This window comes from Saimiri boliviensis, chromosome 5 (assembly GCF_048565385.1).
Source record: "Saimiri boliviensis isolate mSaiBol1 chromosome 5, mSaiBol1.pri, whole genome shotgun sequence".
Lineage (NCBI taxonomy): Eukaryota > Metazoa > Chordata > Mammalia > Primates > Cebidae > Saimiri > Saimiri boliviensis.
Window position 1 is genome coordinate 124,755,539 of NC_133453.1, and position 22,159 is coordinate 124,777,697.

General features: G+C 50.7%; 1 protein-coding gene across 3 annotated transcripts in view; it reads right to left on the reverse strand.

The window, feature by feature from the left end:
* LOC104650429 (A disintegrin and metalloproteinase with thrombospondin motifs 7) overlaps positions 1 to 22,159 on the reverse strand; it is a 66,717-nt gene that overhangs the window by 41,726 nt on the left and 2,832 nt on the right. For 2 of the 3 annotated variants that reach the window (XM_074399908.1, XM_074399909.1), the window contains exons 2-4: positions 8,600 to 8,955; positions 6,131 to 6,296; positions 4,792 to 4,988 (exon numbers count right to left, since the gene is read on the reverse strand). In XM_074399908.1, coding sequence (XP_074256009.1) covers positions 4,792 to 4,988; positions 6,131 to 6,296; positions 8,600 to 8,955 — 719 coding nt within the window. Of the gene's footprint in view, positions 1 to 208; positions 4,717 to 4,791; positions 4,989 to 6,130; positions 6,297 to 8,599; positions 8,956 to 22,159 lie in introns of those variants that run through there. The other variant, XM_074399910.1, reaches the window with a different exon arrangement.

Below are 22,159 nucleotides of genomic sequence, written 5' to 3' on the forward strand. Positions count from 1 at the left end.
GCAAGAAGAGAGAAACTCCGTCTCAAAAAAAAAAAAAAAAAAAAAGGAAGGGACCAGACAAACACTGTTAAGAGGGCACCAAAGCCCCTGATTATGGGGATGAACAACACCCTCAGAACCCAAGGTCAGAAACGGGGAGATAAATAGCCGTATTCTGTGCCCCTGTCGCCCCCACGCTCCGCCTGGGAGCCCAGCAACCCTGAATCACCTTTCTCCACTCAAACGACCAATTCTGCCTCCCAAGTTTTGCCTGCCTGTCGGTTCTCTCCGTCTCCAACACCGATGCCCCGTCCAACTTGCCATCATTATCTCGTCTGTTCAGCTGCTGAGGTCTCCTGCAAGTGTCCCCATACTCTGTGGCCCCTCCAGGCCACCTGCAGCCTAGCAGCTCAGTCATGTGCCTTTGAAATGCAAACCCAGGGCCGGGTGTAGGGGCTCACGCCTGTCATCCCAGCACTTTGGGAGGCCGAGGTGGGCGGATCACCTGACATTGGGAGTTCGAGACCAGCCTGACCACCATGGAGAAACCCCGTTTCTACTAAAAATACAAAATTAGCCAGGCATGGTGGCACATGCCAGTAATCCCAGCTACTCGGGAGGCTGAGGCAGGAGAATTGCTTGAACCCAGGAGGCAGAGGTTGCTGTGAGCCAAGATTTCGCCATTGCACTCCAGTGAAACTCCATCTCAAAAAAAAAAAAAAAAAAAAAAGTGAAATGCAAACCCAATCATACCATACCCTTGCCTAAAGCCGTAAGTGGCCCTTACTGTCCAGGAAAAGGACAGGAGTCCCTAGCCTAGCCAACAGGCTTCTTGGATCTGGCCCCTGCCTTCCTCTCTGACCTCCCTTTGCCTCCCCTTCCCCTCACTGTCTGGCTCCAACCTCTCTGTCTTCCTCTTAGAATCTCATGATTCTTCCTAACACAGGGCCTTTGCAGATGCTGCGGCCTCTGCCTGGAACATCTTCTTCCTACCTGTCTTCCCCCAGTTACCTCCTATCCTCTCTCCTGCCCTCCACCCCTCGCCATGTCCTCTGGGGAGCCTTTATTTGAGCTAACACTCTTAAAACAACACGAACTTGTCCTTCCCAGCGTCTCTCTCCATTGCTCCTTTGCAACAAAGTAATGGTTTCATTAACTCATGTCTGTTTCCCTCACCAGACCACAAGCTCCTTGAGGGCAGGGGCCAGGTCTATGCGAACTCCCTCTCACAGCCCCAGTGACACGTCTTGTACCTGGCATATGATTGGGCACTCAAGACATATTTGTTCAATGAATGAATGTGCCTTGGGTACTTGCTCAGTATTTCCAATGTATTATCTCATTAAAAAGAAACAGTGGAGGCTGGGCGTGGTGGCTCACGCCTATAATCCCAGCACTGTGGGAGGCCAAGGCAGGTGGATCACCTGAAGTCAGGAGTTCAAGACTAGCCTACACAACATGATGAAAACCTGTCTCTACTAAAAATACAAAAATTTGCTGGGCGTGGTGGTGTGCACCTGTGATCCTAGCTACTCCGGAGGCTGAGGTGGGAGAATCACCTGAACCTGGGAGGCAGAGGTTGCCGTGAGCCAAGAATGCACCACTGCACTCCAGCCTGGGCGACAGAGCAAGACTCCATCTCAAAAAAAAAAAAAAAAAAAAAAGAAAGAAAGAAAGAAAGAAAAGAAATGAAATGGTGGAAAATAAGAAAGGCACCCTGGAGAAAGTCAGATCAAAAGAACAAATCTTTCCTAGACCACAGACAGGTAAGCTTGGTAGCAGTCCCCAGCAAAAGTAGCTCCAGGGGACCAGAAGCCCCTGACGGTCCTCTTGGCCTGCCTGAAGACTGACCCACATCATATTCTGGGTCAGGGCTGGGGCGGCTTAGTGCCACCACAGTCTTCCCTCAGCATGTACAACCTCGCTGTTTCACAGGAGCTACGGGAGCAATGCAGGCATTGGGAGATGTCGGAGGGAGGCAGGGTCTTCACTGGCTGATCAACTCGACCAAGTAGCTTTGATTAATGGCCTAAGGTCAATGTGGAGTGTTTTAACTGGATAAATGACACCCAGGGAGGCCCAGCCCTGCTCTGCTGCGGGCCTGGAGAGCATGCCAGGGGTGTGTAGTGTTTGTGAAGGTAAGATCTGGAGGTTGCAGGTAACCACAGGTTCCTGCTGAGCTGAAAGTGTGAAAAAAGCCCCTCGAAAAGGTGCCTATGGCCTTAGAGAGCAAGAACAGAATTGGGGGTGAAAATGAGGTAAAACTGGCTGGGTGCTGTGGCTCACGCCTGTAATCCCAGCACTTTGGGAGGCTAAGGCAGGTGGATCACAAGGTCAGGAGTTCAGCTTGGCCAATATAGCAAAACCCCGTCTCTACTAAAAATACAAAAAAAATTAGCCAGGCACGGTGGCGCGCACCTGCAGTCCCAGCTACTCAGGAGGCTGAGGCAGGAGAGTTATTTGAACCTGGGAGATGGAAGTTGCAGTGAGCCGAGATCACGCCATTGCACTTCAGCCTGGGCAAGAGAGCCTGTCAATCAATCAATCGATCAATCAGTGGGGGTGATGAGGTTTAGATGAGGTGGTGGGTGTTGAACACCGGACAAAATGTAGACAGATATTCACAAGGCTCCTTCCTCAGGGGCTGGCCACGTGGGCTTCCATGTCCCTGCCGTCCCTGCAGCCTCCCAGGGGGTCCAGCACTGTCAGGCTCATAGGTGCCCCCACCCTGTCCTGGCCAACACTGGGCTCACCAGCTCAGGAGAGCTTGATATTGTCAGAGCAGGTGAGTGTGAGAACCAGGCCCACCCTGTCCCCTGTAATGAAACTCACAAAATGAATGCATGGGTCCTGTGAGCCAGAACAAGGCAGCCAGGAAGGAGCCAGGCCCTGCGGCAAAAAGACCTCAATCCTGTCACCCAGGTTAAGTCATGGGGACCTATTGGGCTGGGTAGGTCTGTTTTTGGGTTTTTTTTTTTTTTTTTTTTTTTTTTTTGAGATGAGGTCTCACTCGGTCACCCAGACTGGAGTGCAGTGGCATGATCTCAGCTCACTGCAACCTCCGCCTCCCAGGCTCAAGCGATCCTCCCACCTCAGCCTCCCAAGTGGCTGGGACTACAGGTGTGCGCCACCATACCCAACTGTTTTTTGTATTTTGGTAGAGACAGGGTTTCACCATGTTGGCCAGGCTGGTCTCGAACTCCTGATCTCAAACAAGTGATCTGCCCACCTCGCCTTCCCAAAGTGCTGGGACTACACCTGTGAACCACCACACCTGGTGGGTTGGTTCGAACTCTGCCCAGAATCTGGAGCACAGGAACACTCAGAAAAGCGGGGAGTGAAATGAACCCAGTTAACCATCGGTGGCTCCAGCCAGGCTCCTGGGTCTTTCAGACTGAGCCCCCAGAATGCTGAGAATGAGCAAGAAGGGACCACAGGGCCTGAGAACCTGGCCTTGGGCATCGCTCCACCCGCTATAGCCCAGGGGCCAGGCCCCGCTGTCCAGCAATAGTCCCTGCTGAAGCCTGGCTGTTAGTGGCTCCCCTCCCTGGGCTTGAGCTAAGGCCTTCAAGGCCTCGAATGCCAGGCAGAAGGCGGTGACTTTTATTCCGTATGGAGCAGGGAGTCAATGAAGGTGTCCCAGTCAGAGAAGGACTGGCCCTGAGCTGCACTGGCTGATGGGGACTCAAGCAGTGGGGACGTGGTGGCCAGCAGGTAGAGAACACCCCTGGACGCAGCCCCTTCCTCTCTCTCTCTGAGCCTCAGGCTCCACAGCTATAAACTAGGGGGCCAGACACTGGACGATCTCAGAGGGTATTTCCTTTAGGGTTGAAGGTGAGGGGCTGGCAGGGGAAGTAGTGGCAGAGGATCCTGGCACCGGGGCTCCTTTAGATGTCATCTTGCTCACAGCACACACCCTTAACTTGCCCCAACCAGCCAGCCCAGGAGAGAAACAGGGTAATATGCTGGCCTGACCACCCGGTGGCTGCTAAGAATGCCAGGGGCAGTGAGCTTTCCTGCCAGGGGCTGCAGGAAGCAGCTCGGAGCCTGAGGCCTCCCACCTGCCCCCACAGGGTGGGAGAAGGAAGTGCCCACTCTGCAGTAGCCGGCTCCGGGAATCACCAGCTGCAATCAGCCGCAGTGCCCCCAGTGTGACTTAGGACACCCGGGCACCCATCTGCCTCTGCCCTGCCTGGCTGTGTGACCCGGGCAAGTCACTCGCCCTCTCAGGGTCCCTGATATCTCATCCATGGTGCGAGCTCAAGAGCAGTTTGCCAACCCCACAAGGTAGTATCATCATGCCCAGTTCACAGATGAGCAGCTGAGGCTCAGACAGGGACAGTGCCTTGCCCAAGGCTGCCAGCTAGTAGACCACAGAACTGCACAGATCCTTCTAACAGTAACGTTGCTGATGTCTCAGGCAGGGCGTGGTCTGATCAGACATTTGTGTTTCCAGCATCTAGCACAGGTCCCGACACAAAGCAGGGAGGCGTATGTGCAGGGAGGCAGGAATGAACCAACTAGTCTACAAAACTCCAGCAGGCACAGGGCTGTGGCTGCCTCAGTCTCCCCCTCCCGTGCCCCCTCCCAGTGACATGACACCCTATCGCGTCCCCACTGCCAGCGCTCTGCCCAGGCGCTCTCCTTGTGACTTGCTGCCAAGCCCCCCACCCCTTCCTGGCCTCAGGAGCTTGGAGACCCTTCCTGCCTGGGGCCTGGACCTGGGTCTGGGGTCCAGCCTGCCACCCACTCTCTGCACCCCACCCCCCAACACCATGCCCGCCACCCCCTCACGGCCCACAGCAGACTCGCCATGTTCATGATGGTCAGCACATAGCTCTCAACATGCGGCTGTCCATGGTACTCCACCATTTTGGCATCAGCTACCACCAGGGTCTCCACCCACTTCTCCTTGCTGACCGAGCGCTGGTGTAGACGCCTCGGCCGTTGCCACCGCCACTGCTGCCGCTGCTCCCAACGCTCCCGTCGAGGCTCCAGCTCCGGGGACACTGGAGGCCAAGGTGGGGTGGAGTTAGCTGCCAGCGGACTGGCCCAGGGCACGTGTCTCCAGGGCCTCTCCTCAGCGAGCTCTTTCTGGGGCACTGGGAACGGCACTGGGATCAGAGGCGAGGGTCCTGGATTCCCCTCCTAGCTCTGCCCCAGACCTGTGCTGTGTGGCTCTGCCTGGTCCCTTTCCTTCTCTGATCTTGAGATTCTCTGACTAAAAATAGGAATAAGTTGATCTGCCTCAGAGGCTGACAAATGAAATGGTGGATATAAACATGGTAAAGTCATGTGTCCATGGGAGGGGAACTCCTGGGCCTGACAAAGCTGGCACCTGGGCCCCTAGCGCCCTGTGTCACTTCTCCCACCCTAGGGGTTAGCGTATCCCAGCACAGGCAGATCCCACCCTCAAAACCCCAGCCTGGGGAGGATGGCCACCACCCAGCCCAGCTGGCCCTACTGGGCCTGCTCCCCTCACCCAGGCTGCTCCAGATCAGAAGAGGAAGCACATCTATGAAGGTGGGGAAACTGAGGCCAAGAAGCATGCCTCTGTGGATCTGTGCTCCAGCAAATAGAGTACCAGAGCTGTGGGCAGCTTGAGGTTTGGCATGCCAGGCGAGCATTCCCCAAGCCCCAGCAACCCTTAGCGGGCAGCTCCTCACCTGCACTGCCTAGCACTACTGCTGCTCTGCAGAGGACGCTCTGGGTACCACGCTCCAGGTCCCAGTAATAAAGGTCAGTTATTCTGGGTGGGAGCCAGGTGCAGGGGAGGGAGGTTCCTGGCTAGTGGCCCTATTGGAGCTGGGCAGGGCCCACCCGGCCTGGGCGATGGAGGAGAATGGCTGGCAGAGCCAAGTGCCATAGGCGGGCGGGGGCAGAGGGAGGTCGAGCCCCAATGTGGAAGAGGCAGGTGACATGGATCGAGGGAGGTCAGATGAGGGATTGACTGGGGCAGGCCCGAAAGGCAGAGGACACAATCTTGTGACATAATTAAGGGCACAGGCTATGGTAACGGATCCGTCTGTCTTTCTGTGTTCTCTGGTCTAAGGGACGCTGAGCATGGGGATATTCAGAGGGGCTTCTAGAAAGGGCCCTTCACGTCCCCAGGCCCAGCACCTGGCCGAGAACTGGGAGCAGAGGAGCATACCTGGCACCCCACAGGTGCTTGTAGCAGTGGAATCACCCCGCTGTGCCAGCCTCTCCAGGGCCTGACGCTTGTACACCACATGAGGCTGGGCATGGCCGGGCCGGGCCTGGGCACCATCCAGGGGCTCAATGAAGTAGTCCTCATTGGAGAGCTGGAACACACCTTTCTGGGGAAGAAGAACAAGGGTCACGCAGGGAGGGCTGTTCTTCCCACACATCCCAGAGGCCCGTCCCGCCCAGCTGAGCCCCCAGCGCGCACACCACCTGTGACTGCTGGGGACACCCAGCGCTTTCCTCCCGCTGGGGCTTTGCTCACTCTGCGGCCTCCATCTGGAATGCCCTTCTCTGCCATTCCACACACAGCCAAACCTTCAAAGCGAAGCTCAGAAGCCTCTGACCCTGGGGATGCTGCCCCACACACCCACCCCATTTGGAGAGGCAAACAGGTCTGCACCCAAATCAGACAAAACGGTGTCTTCCAGAGTCCCACAAGCTGTCCTGAGTGGGGCAGCCTGTGCCCAGGCCTCCAGGCTATTCTGCATCTCCTCTGCATGCTAGCCAAAACCAGCACTGTGCCCCTCCCAGCTGGCTAGGGCCTCTGACCTGCCCTCTATCTTCCTAAGGCAATGAATCACTCCAAAAGCATCTACACCCACAGCCACCAAGACATTCTGTTCTCTGGGCCCAGGGCTGCCCACAGAAGGAAGCTGGCAGGCGTGTCTAGGGCATGACCGCCAGCATTCAGAGTCCAGGGAGCGGAGGGGCCCTGGGAAGCATCTTTCATGCCCTCTACCTCCTGAGGACGCTCAGTGTGCCAGGGAAGGTTATGTCCCTCGGACTGCCCCTCATAGGCAGCCATTCTGCCCCTTGGGCCACACAAGACCAGGGAGCCTGGAGGGCTGGAAAGTGCATCAGCTCTTAGTTCTGGAGACCTGGGTTTGAATGCAGACCCCGCCACACACACACAGCACCCACTAAATGACTAGGTGACCCTGGGCAAGTTCCCCTCTGAGCCTGTTTCCTCGTCTGTGAAATGGGAATGATCCCCCATATGCACAGCTGCTCAACAAGATTAACTGTACATGAAGGGAGAGGCGTGGTCTCTATAAATGAGGACACCGTGCGGGGCAGATGGGCCTTCAGTGGCCCAGACGTTCTGCAGCTTGTGTTGTGGGTTGTCCTCCATTAGCCCTGTGCGGACGCAGCCCGTGGTTTCTGCCTGAGCAATCTCAGCCACGGGCCTCCTGGGAACAGTGGACGCTGAGAGTGTGCACATCCCTTACCCCTCCAAGCCCCCACCCTCAGAGCTGGGAGAGTGGGGCTGGTCTCCTGAACATGAACAGAAAGGGCCCCACTCTGCCTGGAGTGGAAGCTGCTCTAATCAGTGCTCACTCGGGGAGCAGGCAAATAGCCAGCACCACCGTCCAGCCAGACGAAGCCAGGAAAGTGGGGCTTGCTTTTCCCAGAGCTCTGATCCGGGCAGAGGGGCTCCTCCCCGTGCCCCACGGAACGGCCACAGGGTGAGGGGTGGCTTTCCTGGAGAAGGGCCGCCTAAAGGGACCTGTGAAAGAACAGTCATAACTGATGTCCCAAAAAAGAGAAAGCCACTGCTTTTTCAGTTGCTTAGTCCGGTTAAACAGAGCTTCTCAAAGTGACATCTCTGGACCTGGATCTTCGATATTACCTGTGAGGTTTTCAGAAATGTAAGTGTTTGGGTGCCGTCCCAGACCTTCCCTGCAAAAATTTTGTTTAAACAGGGCCTGCAGGTGATTTGAACTCACATTAATTGTTTGTTGTTGTTGTTGTTGTTTTTGAGACGGAGTTTCGCTCTTGTTACCCAGGCTGGAGTGCAATGGCGCGATCTCGGCTCACCGCAACCTCCGCCTCCTGGGTTCAGGCAATTCTCCTGCCTCAGCCTCCTGAGTAGCTGGGATTACAGGCACGCGCCACCATGCCCAGCTAATCTTTTTTTTTTTTTTTTGTATTTTTAGTAGAGACAGAGTTTCACCATGTTGACCAGGATGGTCTCGATCTCTTGACCTCATGATCCACCCGCCTTGGCCTCCCAAAGTGCTGGGATTACAGGCGTGAGCCACTGCACCCGGCCTTTTTTTTTTTTTTTTTTTTTTTGAGAGTGCCTGGGGTCTCACTGTGTCTCCAGTGAAGCGCAATGGTCACACCCCACATCCTGGAACTCCTGGACTCAAGTGATCCTTCGCCTCAGCCTCCCAAATAGCTGGGACTACAGGTGCACCGCCACGTGGCTTTCACGTTAAGCTTTCAGACCTGCTGTCCTAGAGATCAACGGGGCCTGGGCTGTCACTCCCATTTTACAGGCGTGAATACCGAGGCTGGCAGAGGAGAAGTGCGCTGGGCAAAGCCACCGGACGAGTGCGTGGCAAGGCGAGAGCCCCTCTGCACATTTCACCACGCGAGACCGCCCCGAGTACCCGCGTCTCAGCACACTCACCAGGCCGTCGCAGGCACTGATGGCCGCCAGGCCACCCTCGAGCTCGGGGTCTTGCACCTCGCCCAGCAGGTGGCAGGCGGGGGTGTGGGCCTGGATGTGCGCGCGACCCAGGTCGCCGCGCCGCCGCGTCTCGCTCACAAAGCCGGGAGCCAGCAGGTGCGCATTGGCGGTCAGGTTGAAGCGCAGCTCGCGCCCGCGGTACTGCAGCTGGTAGAAGGCGGGCGCGTCGCGGTGCCCGGACAGATCCCGCTTGCGCAGTGCGCGGGGCCACAGCTCGTAGGACAGGAAGGAGCCCCCGGCGTCCACGCGAACCGGGTGCACGATGTCCAGTGCTGCCCGGCCCTCCGTTGCACGCCCTGCAGGGAGAGAACCACGAATGCCAGGCCCAGGTCAGACCCGAGTCCTCGCCGGTGGCCGGGGACCAGAGCGGCCGGAGTCAGAATATCTGGATTCAAATCCTCGCTGGGCTATCTACTAACTCTGCTATTTCATCCTTCCCTGCCTCAGTTTCTCCATCTGGATCGTTGCGGTAACTTCTTTTGCTGTTGTTGTGTTTTTGGTTGTCTGTTTTGAGACAGAGTCTCTCCTCTGTCGCCCAGGCTGGAGTGCAGTGGCACGATCTTGGCTCACTGCAGCCTCCATCTCCTGGGTTCAAGCCACTCTCCTGCCTCAGCCTCGGAAGTAGCTGGGACTACAGGCACATGCCACCACGCCCAGGTAATTTTTGTATTTTTAGTAGAGACAGGATTTCACCATGTTGGCCAGGCTGGTCTCAAACTCCTGAACTCAGGTGATCCACTCACGTCGGCCTCCCAGACTGTTGAAATTGCAGGTGTGAGCCACTGCACTCGACGTAAATTCCTAAGGCAACTTCTTAACAAGTCTCCCTGTTACCACTATCGCCTACCCCAGGCGCCCCTCCCCTGTTATTTTCAACATAGCAGCCAGAAAGAGTCATTCAAAACCAGCCCGATCACGGTCCTACTCTGCTCAAAATCCTACAGTGGCTCACATTTCACCCAGAGCAAAACACAAAATTCTGGCCTGTATGAGGCCCTAGGCGACCTGACCTCTCCGGTCTCATTTCCCGCTGCACCGCCAGAGTTCCCTCCATTCTGTCCACTAGCCTCCTGGCATCTCCCCCACTGGCCAGACACGCTCCTGCTTCAGGATTTGGCATTGCAGCTCTGTACACCTAGAACACTCTTCTTTCTGGCTAAACTACCCACTTTTGAGTTCTTGCTCAAGTCTCCTTCTCGATGAGGCCAAATAAATAACGACTTTATTTTAAAATTGCAGCTCCCTGTATCTCTCCGTTCCTTTCTTTGTTTTTCCCCATAGCACTTCGGACATACCATATCACTTAACACTTCTATTTATTTGTGTTCTCTCTCCCCTCCCAATGTAGTCTAGGAAGGCAAGACCCTTCTTTTTTTTTTTTTTTTTTTTTTGAGACAGAGTCTCGCTCTCACCCAGGCTGGAGTGCAGTGGCACAATCTCGGCTCACTGCAACCTCTGTCTCCCAGGTTCAAGTGATTCCCCTGCCTCAGCCTCCCAAGTAGCTGGGACTACAGGTGCATGCCACCACTCCTGGCTAAGTTTTTGTATTTTTAGTAGAGATGGGGTCTCACGGTGTTAGCCAGAGTGGTCTCGATATCCTGACCTCCTGATTCACCTGCCTCGGCCTCGCAAATTGCTGGGATTACAGGCATGAGTCACTACACCCAGCTGGAAGGCAAGAATCTTTATATTCTTTGCCCTTTGTTTTTTTTTTAAACAGGATCTTGTTCTGTCACCCAGACTGGAGAGCAGGTGTGCAATCATAGCTCCCTGCAGCCTCCAACTCCTGAGCTCAAGCAATCCTCCCATCTCAGCCTTCCAAGTAGCTGGGACTACAGGTGGCTGCCACCACACTTGGCCAATTTTTATTTTTATTTTTATTTTATTTATTTATTTTATTTTTTTGAGACGGAGTTTCAGTCTTGTTACCCAGGCTGGAGTGCAATGGTGCGATCTCGGCTCACCGCAACCTCCGCCTCCTGGGTTCAGGCAATTCTCCTGCCTCAGCCTCCTGAGTAGCTGGGATTACAGGCACACGCCACCATGCCCAGCTAATTTTTTGTATTTTTAGTAGAGACGGGGTTTCACCATGTTGACCCGGATGGTCTCGATCTTTTGACCTCGTGATCCACCCGCCTCGGCCTCTCAAAGTGCTGGGATTACAGGCTTGAGCCACCGCGCCTGGCTTATTTTAATTTTTATTTCTAGAGATAGGATCTCACTAGATTGCCCAGGCTTGTCTCAAACAAACTCCTGGGCTCAAGCAATCCTTCTAGTTTAGCCTCCCAAAGTTCGGGGATTACAGGTATGAGCCACTGCAACTGGCTCTGGATAATTTTTTTTTTTTTTTGGTAGAAATGGGAGTCTTGCTATGTTGCCCAGGCTGACCTCCAACTCCTGGCCTCAAGCGATCCTCCCTCCTCAGCCTCCTAAAGTGTTGGGATTACAGGCGCGAGCTACCTTGGCCCTTTATACTCTTTGTTGAAGATTTAAGTGTCGGAAGTGTTCAGAAGTTAGTCCTTTTTTGGTATTTGTTGAATGACTCTGTAGAATGCAGTTAATCACAGAACTTACACTCTGGATGCTGTTGTGAAGATGAAACGTAGTGAGCTCCTCCACGTTCAGCAGTGCCTGAGCCACTGATTGAATATGATGACAATTATGATTGTTATGATTATTATTAGCCTGATGGGTTAAAAAATGTGCTCCCGCCAGGCGCGGTGGCTCAAGCCTGTAATCCCAGCACTTTGGGAGGCCCAGGCGGGTGGATCACGAGGTCAAGAGATCAAGACCATCCTGGTCAACATGGTGAAACCCCTCTCTACTAAAAATACAAAAAATTAGCTGGGCATGGTGGCGCGTGCCTGTAATCCCAGCTACTCAGGAGGCTGAGGCAGGAGAATTGCCTGAACCCAGGAGGCGGAGATTGCGGTGAGCCGAGATCGCGCCATTGCACTCCAGCCTGGGCAACAAGAACGAAACTCCGTATTAAAAAAAAAAAAAAAAAAAGTGCTCCCAGGTGCATGAACGTTCTGCAAATTTCTCCAGGCCTCTTGGAATGGGGAGACAGAGAAAGACCAGACCAGTGGGTCTCCCTGGCCCCTAACTGCCATTTCAAGAGAGTTGCTCTGGTTTCTCCCTTTTACATACAAGAATACATTTCAAGAAAGGTTCCAGGGATGGAAAAATCTGGCAGACCTCTGCTCAGGTCCTTGCAGTTTAAAAACCTCTCTCTGTGGCTCTGTCGTCTCGGATTTCCCAGTAAGGCCTCGATTCTTATCCTTTTTTGCCACAAATTCCTTCTCAGAACAATGTTTCAAAACACATAAAATAAAACATACGGGAGTAGCAGGGCTCGGTGACTCATGCCTGTAATCCTAGCACTTTAGGAGGTTGAGGCAGGCGAATCACTTGAGGTCAGGAGTTTGAGACCACCCTGGCCAACACAGTGAAACCCCATCTCTACCAAAAATACAAAAATTAGCCAGGCGTGGTGGCATATGCCTGTAATCCCAGCTACTCAGGAGGCTGAGGCAGGAGAATCACTTGAACCCAAGAAGTGGAGGTTGCAGTGAGCCAAGAGAGCCGAGATGGCATCACAGTACTCCAGCCTGGGTGACAGAGTAAGATCCTGCCACAATAAATAAATTAATTCAATTAAATACAGAGCAGTACCAAGGAAATCGATTATATTGAAATACAGTTATCAAAATAATTTAAGGCCAGACATGGTCATTCCTACCTGTAATCCCAGAACTTTGGAAGAACGAGGTGTTGGCTGGGCGTGGTGACTCACACCTGTAATCCAAGCACTTTGGAGGCCAGGGCGGGCGGATCACCTGAGGTCGGGAGTTCAAGACCAGCCTGATCAACATGGTGAAACCCCATCTTCAAAAAATAAAAAGTAAAAAAAAAAGGGCCAGGCATGGTGGCTCACACCTGTAATCCCAGCACTTTGGGAGGCTGAGGCGGGTGGATCACAAGGTCAAGAGATCGAGACCATCCTAGTCAACATGGTGAAACCCCGTCTCTACTAAAAATACAAAAAATTAGCTGGGCATGGTGGTGCGTGCCTGTAATCCCAGCTACTCAGGAGGCTGAGGCAGGAGAACTGCCTGAACCCAGGAGGCGGAGGTTGCGGTGAGCCGAGATCGCGCCATTGCACTCTAGCCTGGGTAATGAGAGTGAAACTCCGTCTCAAAAAATAAATAAATAAAAAATGAAGTAAAAAAAATAAAAAATGAAAAATAAATTTAAAAAAAAAAGGAAGAACAAGGTGTGAGGATCACTTGAGCCTAGGAATTGAAGACCAACTGGGCAATACGATGGGACCTTGTCGCTACAAGAAAAAAACTTAGCCAGTCATGGTGGTCCACACCTGTAGCTCCAGCTACTTGGGATGCTAAGGTGGGAAGATCTCTTCAGCCCAGGAGGTCAAGGCTACAGTGAGCCATGATGGCGCGATGGCACTCCAGCCTGGGTGACAGAGTGAGACATCTCAAACAAAACAAAACAAAAAGTAATTTAAAAAGCAGGTATGGAATTATACAAGATTTTGTGGCAAATTTAACAGCTATGGTCACTTTTTTTTTTTTTTTTTGAGACAGAGTCTTCCTCTGTCACCCAGGCCGTAGTGCAGGAGCTTAATCCTGGCTCACCACAGCCTCCACCTCCCGGGTTCAAGCGATTCTTGTCCCTCAGCCTCCCAAGTCGCTGGGACTACAGGCGCGTGCCACCACACCCAGCGAGTTTTTGTATTTTTAGTAGAGATGGGGTTTTGCCATGTTGGCGAGGCTTGTCTTGAACTCCTGGCCTCAAGTGATCCGCTAATCTCAGCCTCCAAAAGGGCTGGGATTTCGTGCCTGGCAACTATGGTAATTTTGTAGTAGTGATGAATGTAAATCTTATTTCAAGATACGTGCAACAACTGTAATGAGATAGAAAAATACCAGAGAGATCCAAGATGGCTGATCACTAGCAGCTCGGGATTGTAGCTCCCAGTGAAAGCGCAAAGAACGAGAGGACGCCATACCTTCACATGAATTCTTGTTGCTCACGCACCAGGAGATTCCCAGCGGAGGAGCCCCACGGGTCGCCAGCACGACTCTTGTGACCGGCGAGGCGGTTTTGCCGGCACCTCGGAGCGTCGGTTCTTGGTGCAGAGTCAGAAAAGCACCACCAATCTTAACGCCGCTGATTTAGTTGGCGCAGTGGGTTGCTCAGATTTCGGCGCTGAGAATCAATAAGTCGGACGTCCACTCAGAAAACCAATTACAAAGACGGTAAATACAAAGACCACAGATGGATAAATTTATAACAAAGGGAAGAAAACAGCCAAAAAAGGCTGAGAATACCCAAGATCAGAACGCCTCTCCCTCAGCGGGGGATCACAGTTCCTCATCAGCAATGGAACAAGGCTTGATGGAGAACGAGTGTGTTCCAATTACAGAAGCGGGCTTCAAAATGTGGATAATGAGAAACTTCTGTGAATTAAAAGAACTTGTTTTAAACCAATCCAAAGCAACTAAGAACTTTGAAAAAAGATTTGACGAAATGTTAAAAAGAATACACAATTTAGAGAGGAATATAAGTGAATTGTTGGAGCTGAAAAACACAATACGAGAACTTCGTGAAGTATGCACAAGTTTTAACAGCCGAATTGATCAAGCAGAAGAAAGGATATCAGAGGTCGAAGACCAACTCAATGAAATAAAACAAGAAGACAAGATTAGAGAAAAAAGGATAAAAAGGAACGAGCAAAGTCTCCAAGAAATATGGGATTATGTGAAAAGACCTAATCTACGCTTGATAGGTGTACCTGAAAGTGAGGAAGAGAATGAATCCAAGCTGGAAAATATGCTTCAGGACATTATTCAGGAAAATTTTCCCAACCTAGTAAGGCAAGATAATATTCAACTCCAGGTAATACAGAGAACACCACAAAGATATTCCTCAAGAAGAGCAACTCCAAGGCACATAATTGTCAGATTCACCAGGGTTGAAATGAAGGAGAATATACTAAGGGCAGCCAGAGAGAAAGGTCAGGTTACCCACAAAGGGAAGCCTATCAGACTTACAGCAGATCTCTCAGCAGAAACCCTACAAGCCAGAAGAGAGTGGGGACCAATATTCAACATCCTTAAAGAAAAGAACTTTCAACCCAGAATTTCACATCCAGCCAAACTAAGCTTCCCAAGTGAAGGAAAAATAAAGTTTTTTTGTGAATAAGCAAGCACTCAGAGATTTCATCACCACCAGGCCTGCTTTACAAGAGATTCTGAAAGAACCACTACACATAGAAAGGAACAAACAGTATCAGCCTTTCTAAAAACATACCAAAAAGAGCATCAATATAATGAAGAATTTACATCAACTAATGGGCAAAATAGCCAGCTAATATTAACTGGCAGTATTAAACTCACATATATTATTATTGATTCTAAATTTAAATTGACTAAATCCCCCATCCAAAGACAGACGGGCAATTTGAATAAAAAACTAAAACCGATCAGTATGCTGCATCCAGACCCATCTCACATTCAAGGATACACAAAGATTTAAAACAAGAGATGGAGAAGGATTTACCAACCAAACAGAGAGCTAAAATAAATAAATAAAAAGCAGAAGTTAAAATTAAGCAACAAAGATCAAAAGAAGCAAAGAAGGACATTATATAATGATAAAAGGATCAATGCAACAAGAAGAAGAGCTAAAGATCCTAAATATATACGCATCCAATACAGGAATACGTAGATCAGTACCACATCATATCAACTTAGAAGTTTAAATGAAATGTTCGTTGGCTCCTTGTTTGTTATTCTCTTCCCTCATTTTCTTTTATATCTCCATTATTAAGGACAATTATAGGTATACCCATATTTAGATTGCATTCTAGCCCGGGCAATAAAGCAATACCCCCATTCTCTCTCCCTCTTCCTCTTTCTCTTTCTTCCTCTTCTTTTTTCTTTTTCTTATAAAAAAATAAAAATAATAATAAAAAAGACATAGAAAAATACCTGTTCTGTTGGCAACAAAATCACAGGTGCTATTAGGATGTGCTAATAATATTCTTAATTGAGGAAAATGGTAAATTTCTTTTTATTCATTTTTTTAAAGATGGGGTTTCACCATATTGGTCATGCTGGTCTCGAACTCCTGACCTCAGGTGATCCGCCCACCTCAGCCTCCCAAAGTGCCAGGATTACAGGCGTGAGCCACTGCGCCCAGCTGGAAATGGTAAATTTCATTGAGCGGTTACAAAAAGAAAATATGTAATATTTTCCCCTTCAAGTTCATGGCTCCCCTGAGGTCTCCAGACTGCTTCCTAGGTGAGAGAGCAAAGGGAGGCTCAGAGAGGGGGAGAGCCTGGCCTAGAGTCACACAGTGACAGTGAGAGAGGCAGAGCTGAGACTGGGACTCAAGTTCCCCAAATGGCTTCAGTCTTCAGTAACATTGTTCTGTATTCTCAACAATCCGTCCCTTGCTGGGCCTCAGTTTCCCCATTGTTATGTGAAGGAGTTGAATTAGATCACGTTTGTCAAATCTCTTTGGCCACGAGGTCTAGCTTCTAAAGCAATCTCCTGTGCTGGTGGTTGAGGGGGTTGGGGAAACCCCGGCACCCATGCTTCTCCCCTACTTTTCCCTCCCTGCAGTTCCCAGGCTCTAAAGAGCACAGTTAGGGAACTTGCCAACGTGGTTTCTCAACTGCGTTTATACCCAGCTTCCAGGATCCTGGCTGTCCACAGTAGACTCCTCCGGCTCACGTGAATGCCTGTGTGCCCTGCAGACATCCCACCAGGGTTCTTTCTGCTGCTGCCCAGCCCAAAGCTCCATCCCAGCACGCTGCAGAAACCAAACCCGCCCTCCAGTCTGTCCTCTGCGCAAACCACATGTAGAGTGCCCTGTACATGCCAATGGTGTGCCCCTTGCTGAGAACATCTCCCCCTACTCACAACTGCCCTAGCAGTGCCAGCCTCAAAACAACTTGTTATGTGGCTCCCTGTCATTGAGCTTCAGGGGCCCCCTAGTACAAGGATTTTCCAGACCTCACGGATAAGTTTCTTAAAAACAAACTCCCAGGCCCCATCCCAGACTCACTAAATCAGCATTTCCTAGAAACTGGAACTAGGAAGCTTATGTTTTTATCAAGAGCCTCTGGGAACTGTGATGCTCCGGAAAGTTAGGAAATCCCCCACTGGGAGTGAAACTGCTCATCATCAGCAGTACCTGAAGAGTGCTGAAACACCATGGATGCCCAGGACCCAGCCCAGAGATTCTGGTTCCACAGATCCAGGGCGCTGGGGGCCCTAGAATGTATATTTTCTGTATTTTTCTAGACCTTCCCAGTGATTCTGATCCAGCCAACTCAGAGGCTGGCATTCAGAAGCCACCGGACTGGATGATTTAAGGAGACTTCTTGCTCTGACATCCTAATAAGGGCATGTGGGACTACAGCTCCTCAGCCACAGCGTGCAGCTGTGTTGATCGGTTATTGATTTTTCGGTTTGTTTTGGCTGACACAAATGTTGAAAAATGTTTTAGTCAATTGCCAATGTTTAAGAATATCACAATCTTGGCCGGGCGCAGTGGCTCATGCCTGTGAGGCAGAGGCAGGTAGATCACCCGAGGTCAGGAGTTCCAGACCAGCCTGGCCAACATGGCAAAACCCCGTCTCTACTAAAAATACAAAAAATTAACTGGGCGTGGTGGCAGGCGCCTGTATCCGCAGCTACTTGAGAGGTTGAGGCAGGAACAATCGCTTGAACCTGAGAGATGGAGGTTGCAGGGAGCCAAGATGGCACCATTGCACTCCAGCGTGGGCAACAGAGCGAGACTCCATCTCAAAAAAAAAAAAAAAAAAAAAAACAACCCAGAATATAATGATCTTGTACAAAAATCTCAACTTTCAGCTCTTCCTGAAAAGTCTTATCATCTGTCCATGTCAGGCTTAAATTCCTTCCTGGCAGAAGTGGCCAGGGTGGAGCAGTGCGTTCCCTCCAGGAAGGGGCTGTGCTCCCGGTCCTCAGTCCCCACCACTCCCTATTCGTTCCCAGCACTGTGGCTGCCTGTACGCTCGCTTTCACAGCATGCTTGTTTCCTTTTACTCAGTAAAGAACTGAGTCTCACAAAAGTGAGAAAACAAGAGACGGGCCAAGAGGCGCCATGATTCAAGAAAAATCTGTCTCCCTACCCACCTTGTTTGCTCATTTCCGCTACCTGCCTAGTCCATGGCATCCAGTATGTGACTGTTGGCTACTAACTGAGAGTGGGCACAAGGTGCTCCAATGTCCAGGAAAGTGGATAAGACACCATCCTTGCCTTCAAATAGAGAAATGGCCGGACGCAGTGGCTCACACCTGTAATCACAGCACTTTGGAAGACCAAGGAGGGCAGATTGCTTGAGGTCAGGAGTTCAAGACCAGCCTGGGCAACACGGTGAAATTCCGTCTCTACCAAAAATACATAAATTAGCCAGGCATGGTGGTGTGTGCCTGTAGTCTCAGCAACTCCAGAGGCTGAGGTGGGAGGATCACTCAAGCCTGGGAGCGGAGGTTACGATGAGCAGAGATTGTGACACTGTACTCCAGTCTGGGTAACAGAGCGATTCTGACCCAAAAAAATCACACACACAAAAGGCTGGGCGCAGTGGCTCAAGCCTGTAATCCCAGCACTTTCGGAGGCCGAGGTGGGTGGATCACAACGTCAAGAGATCGAGACCATCCTGGTCAACATGGTGAAACCCCGTCTCTACTAAAAATACAAAAAAAATTAGCTGGGCATGGTGGTGCGTGCCTGTAATCCCAGCTACTCGGGAGGCTGAGGCAGGAGAATTGCCTGAACCCAGGAGGCAGAGGTTGCGGTGAGCCAAGATCGCGCCATTGCACTCCAGCCTGGGTAACAAGAGCAAAACTCCGTCTCAAAAACAAACACACACACACACACATACACACAAAAGAACAAAATAGTAAAGTGGGTGTGAGAGACCCAAGACACCCACCCTGGCACAGTGCTAACAAGATCAGAGCAAGGACACCTTATGGATGCATTGGAATGAAGAAAAGTTTCATCAAGGAGGGTGTGTTTGAGATGTTAATTCAACCGTGGAGACAAGATGGGCCTCTGGGTGGTAGGGGTACCACGTGGTAAACCCTCAGAGAAGCGGGGAAAAGCCAGAAGTAAGAATGAGCAACAAGTTTCATCTTGGCCCAGGCACGTGTTTTGTAAAATGGGAGAAAAAGGAGGGACAGGCCGGGCGTGGTGGTTCACGCTTATAATCCAAGCACTTTGGAGGCCAAGGCGGGCAGATCACCTGAGGTCGGGAGTTCAAGACCAGTCTGACCAACACGGTGAAACCCCGTTTTAAAAAATAAAGAAAGAAAGGAAAAAAAAAAAGGAGGGACAAAATAATGCACTGTCAAGGCATGGGTTTTTTTTGTTTTTTGTTTTTGTTTTTGTTTTTGTTTTTGTTTTTGAGACGGAGTTTCGCTCTTGTTACCCAGGCTGGAGTGCAACGGCGCGATCTCGGCTCACTACAACCTCCGCCTCCCGGGTTCAGGCAATTCTCCTGCCTCAGCCTCCTGAGTAGCTGGGATTACAGGCACCCGCCACCATGGCCAGCTAATTTTTTTTTGTAATTTTAGTAGAGACGGGGTTTCACCAAGTTGACCAGAATGGTCTCGATCTCTTGACCTCGTGATCCACCCGCCTTGGCCTCCCAAAGTGCTGGGATTACAGGCTTGAGCCACCGCACCCGGCAAGAGCATGGGTTTTGAAAGTAACAAGACCCAGCCGGGCGCAGTGGCTCAAGCCTGTAATCCCAGCACTTTGGGAGGCCGAGGCGGGTGGATCACGAGGTCAAGAGATCGAGACCATCCATGGTCAACATGGTGAAACCCCGTCTCTACTAAAAATACAAAAAATTAGCTGGGCATGGTGGCGCGTGCCTGTAATCCCAGCTACTCAGGAGGCTGAGGCAGGAGAATTGCCTGAACCCAGGAGGCGGAGGTTGCGGTGAGCCGAGATCGCGCCGTTGCACTCCAGCCTGGGTAACAAGAGCGAAACTCCGTCTCAAAAAAAAAAAAAAAAAGTAACAAGACCCAGGTCAGCCCCAAGTGGGCCTGTTTAATAGTTGCCTATGAGTCACTGCATATCTCTGAGTGTCGGTTTCCTCATCTGCTTGGAGAATCCAGGCCAGAAAATATAAGGAGGGAAGCCCAGGTCAAGGAGACAAAAACAAGAGACAGGGAAGAAAGCAACAGCTTCAACGCCAAGGGTTTTTTGTTTTTTGTGGTTTTTTTTTTTGAGAGTTTTGTTCTTGTTGCCCAGGCTGGAGTGTAATAGTGCGATCTTGGCTCACTGCAACCTCTGCCTCCTGGCTTCAAGCAATTCATCTGCTTCAACCTCCCAAGTAGCTGGGATTACAGGTGCGAGCTAATTTTTGTTTTTAGTAGAGATGGGGTTTCACCATGTTGGCCAGGCTGGTCTCTAACCCCTGACCTCAGGTGATCCATCCACCTCAGCCTCCCCAAGTGCTGAGATTACAGGGGTGAGATGCTACGCCCAGCCTCCAAGCCTTGTTTTAAGTGAGTATTAACATTGGTTCCCAGGGCAAGGACAATCCCAGCCAAGGCAGGTAAAAATGAGCTGAAGATCAGGGGCACTGATGCCAACCAGCTCTAAAGTTCCCTTTTAGGCAAGTTTTGAGGTCAGGAGTTCGAGACCGGCCTCAGCAACATGGTGAAATTCCGTTTCTACAAAAAATACATAAATTAGCCAGGCATGGTGGTGTATGCCTATAGTCTCAGCAACTCCAGAGGTTGAGGTGGGAGGATCACTGGAGCCTGGGAGCAGAGGTTACAATGAGCAGAGATTGCGTGACACTCTTTTAGGAAGTTTGTCCTCAAATGCATGTGGGCAGGGATGGAAGCATGTATGTAACTGAGCAATCAATCAATAGGGAGAAAAGTCCCCAAGTGCTTTAAAAAAATCAAGTGTCCCTGGGGAAGGCCCCAGGCCCCAGGAGATGTGCAGTCCTGTTGAGAATACCTGCTCTAGATCCTGAGCAAATATAGCAAGACCGAAATTCAAGGTGTGTTACAAAGAAGCATCTATTAAGTTCAAAAACATGGACAGGGCTAAGTAGAGCTCTGCTGCAGGTAAGAAGCATTCGGATTGTGAGCTTTAATCCGAATTAGTGAGTTCGAATCCCAGCTCTACTGCCCATACCTATGAGATAAATTACGCTCAGAATCTCAGTTTCTCCATCTGCAAAATGGGGATGATAATAAATACTGCTCTCTTTGGTTGTGTAAGAATTCAATGAGTTAAGGCTGGGTTTGGTGGCTCACGCCTATAATCCCAGGACTTTGGGAGGTCGAGGCAGGCAGATCACCTGAGGTCGGGAGTTCGAGACCAGCCTGACCAACATGGAGAAACCCCATCCCTACTACAAATACAAAATTAGCCAGGCGTGGTGGCACATGCCTCATAATCCCAGCTACTCAGGAGGCTGAGGAAGGAGAATCGCTTGAATCTTATCACAAAAGTTGTGGTGACCCAAGATTGGAAGACAGAGGAGGGCAGATTGCTTGAGGTCAAGAGTTTGAGACCAGCCTGAGCAACATGGTGAAATCCTATCTCTACAAAAAATGCATCAAGTAGGGAGGCGTGGTGGTGTATGCCTGTAGTCTCAGCAACTCCAGAGGCTGAGGTGAGAGGAGATATCCTGAGCCGGGATCGTGCCATTGCACTCCAGCAACGAGAGCAAAACTCCATCTCAAAAAAAAAAAAAAAAAAAAAAAAAAAAAAAGATTTAAATGAGTTAGTATGTAAATGCTAACAACAGCTGTCATGTGGCAAATGATGTGAGCTATGTTATGACTGAAAATTAGCAAGAGAACTTCTAAATTATACTTAGCCATTCCTTCTAAAAAAACTTGTTGTTTTATCTCTTTGCCTAATAGCTTTTAAAAATGTTTTTCTTTCTTTCTTTCTTTCTTTTTGAAACAGGGGAGCGCCCTTTTACCCAGGCTGGAGTGCAGTGCTGCAATCATGATTTACTGCAGCCTTGATCTTCTGGGTTCATGCAGTCCTCCCACCTCAGTCTCCCAAGTAGCTAGGACTACAGGCATGGACCACAAGGCCTGGATAATTTTTTTTTTTTTTTTTTTTTTTAGACAGAGTTTTGCTCTTGTTCCCCAGGCTGGAGTGCCATGGCACGATCTTGGCTTACTGCCACCTCCACCTCCCAGGTTCAAGTGATTCTCCTGCCTCAGACTCCTGAGTAGCTGGGATTACAGACACGCACCACCACACCTGGCTAATTTTTCTATTTTAATAGACACGGTTTCACAATGTTGGCCAGGCTGGTCTCAAACTCCTGGCCTCAAGTGATCTGCCAGCCTCCCAAAGTGCTGGGATTGCAGGTTTGAGCCACAGCACCCCACCAGCATTAATTTCTTTTTTATAATGAACTTGTATTGTTTTGCCATTAAAATATTT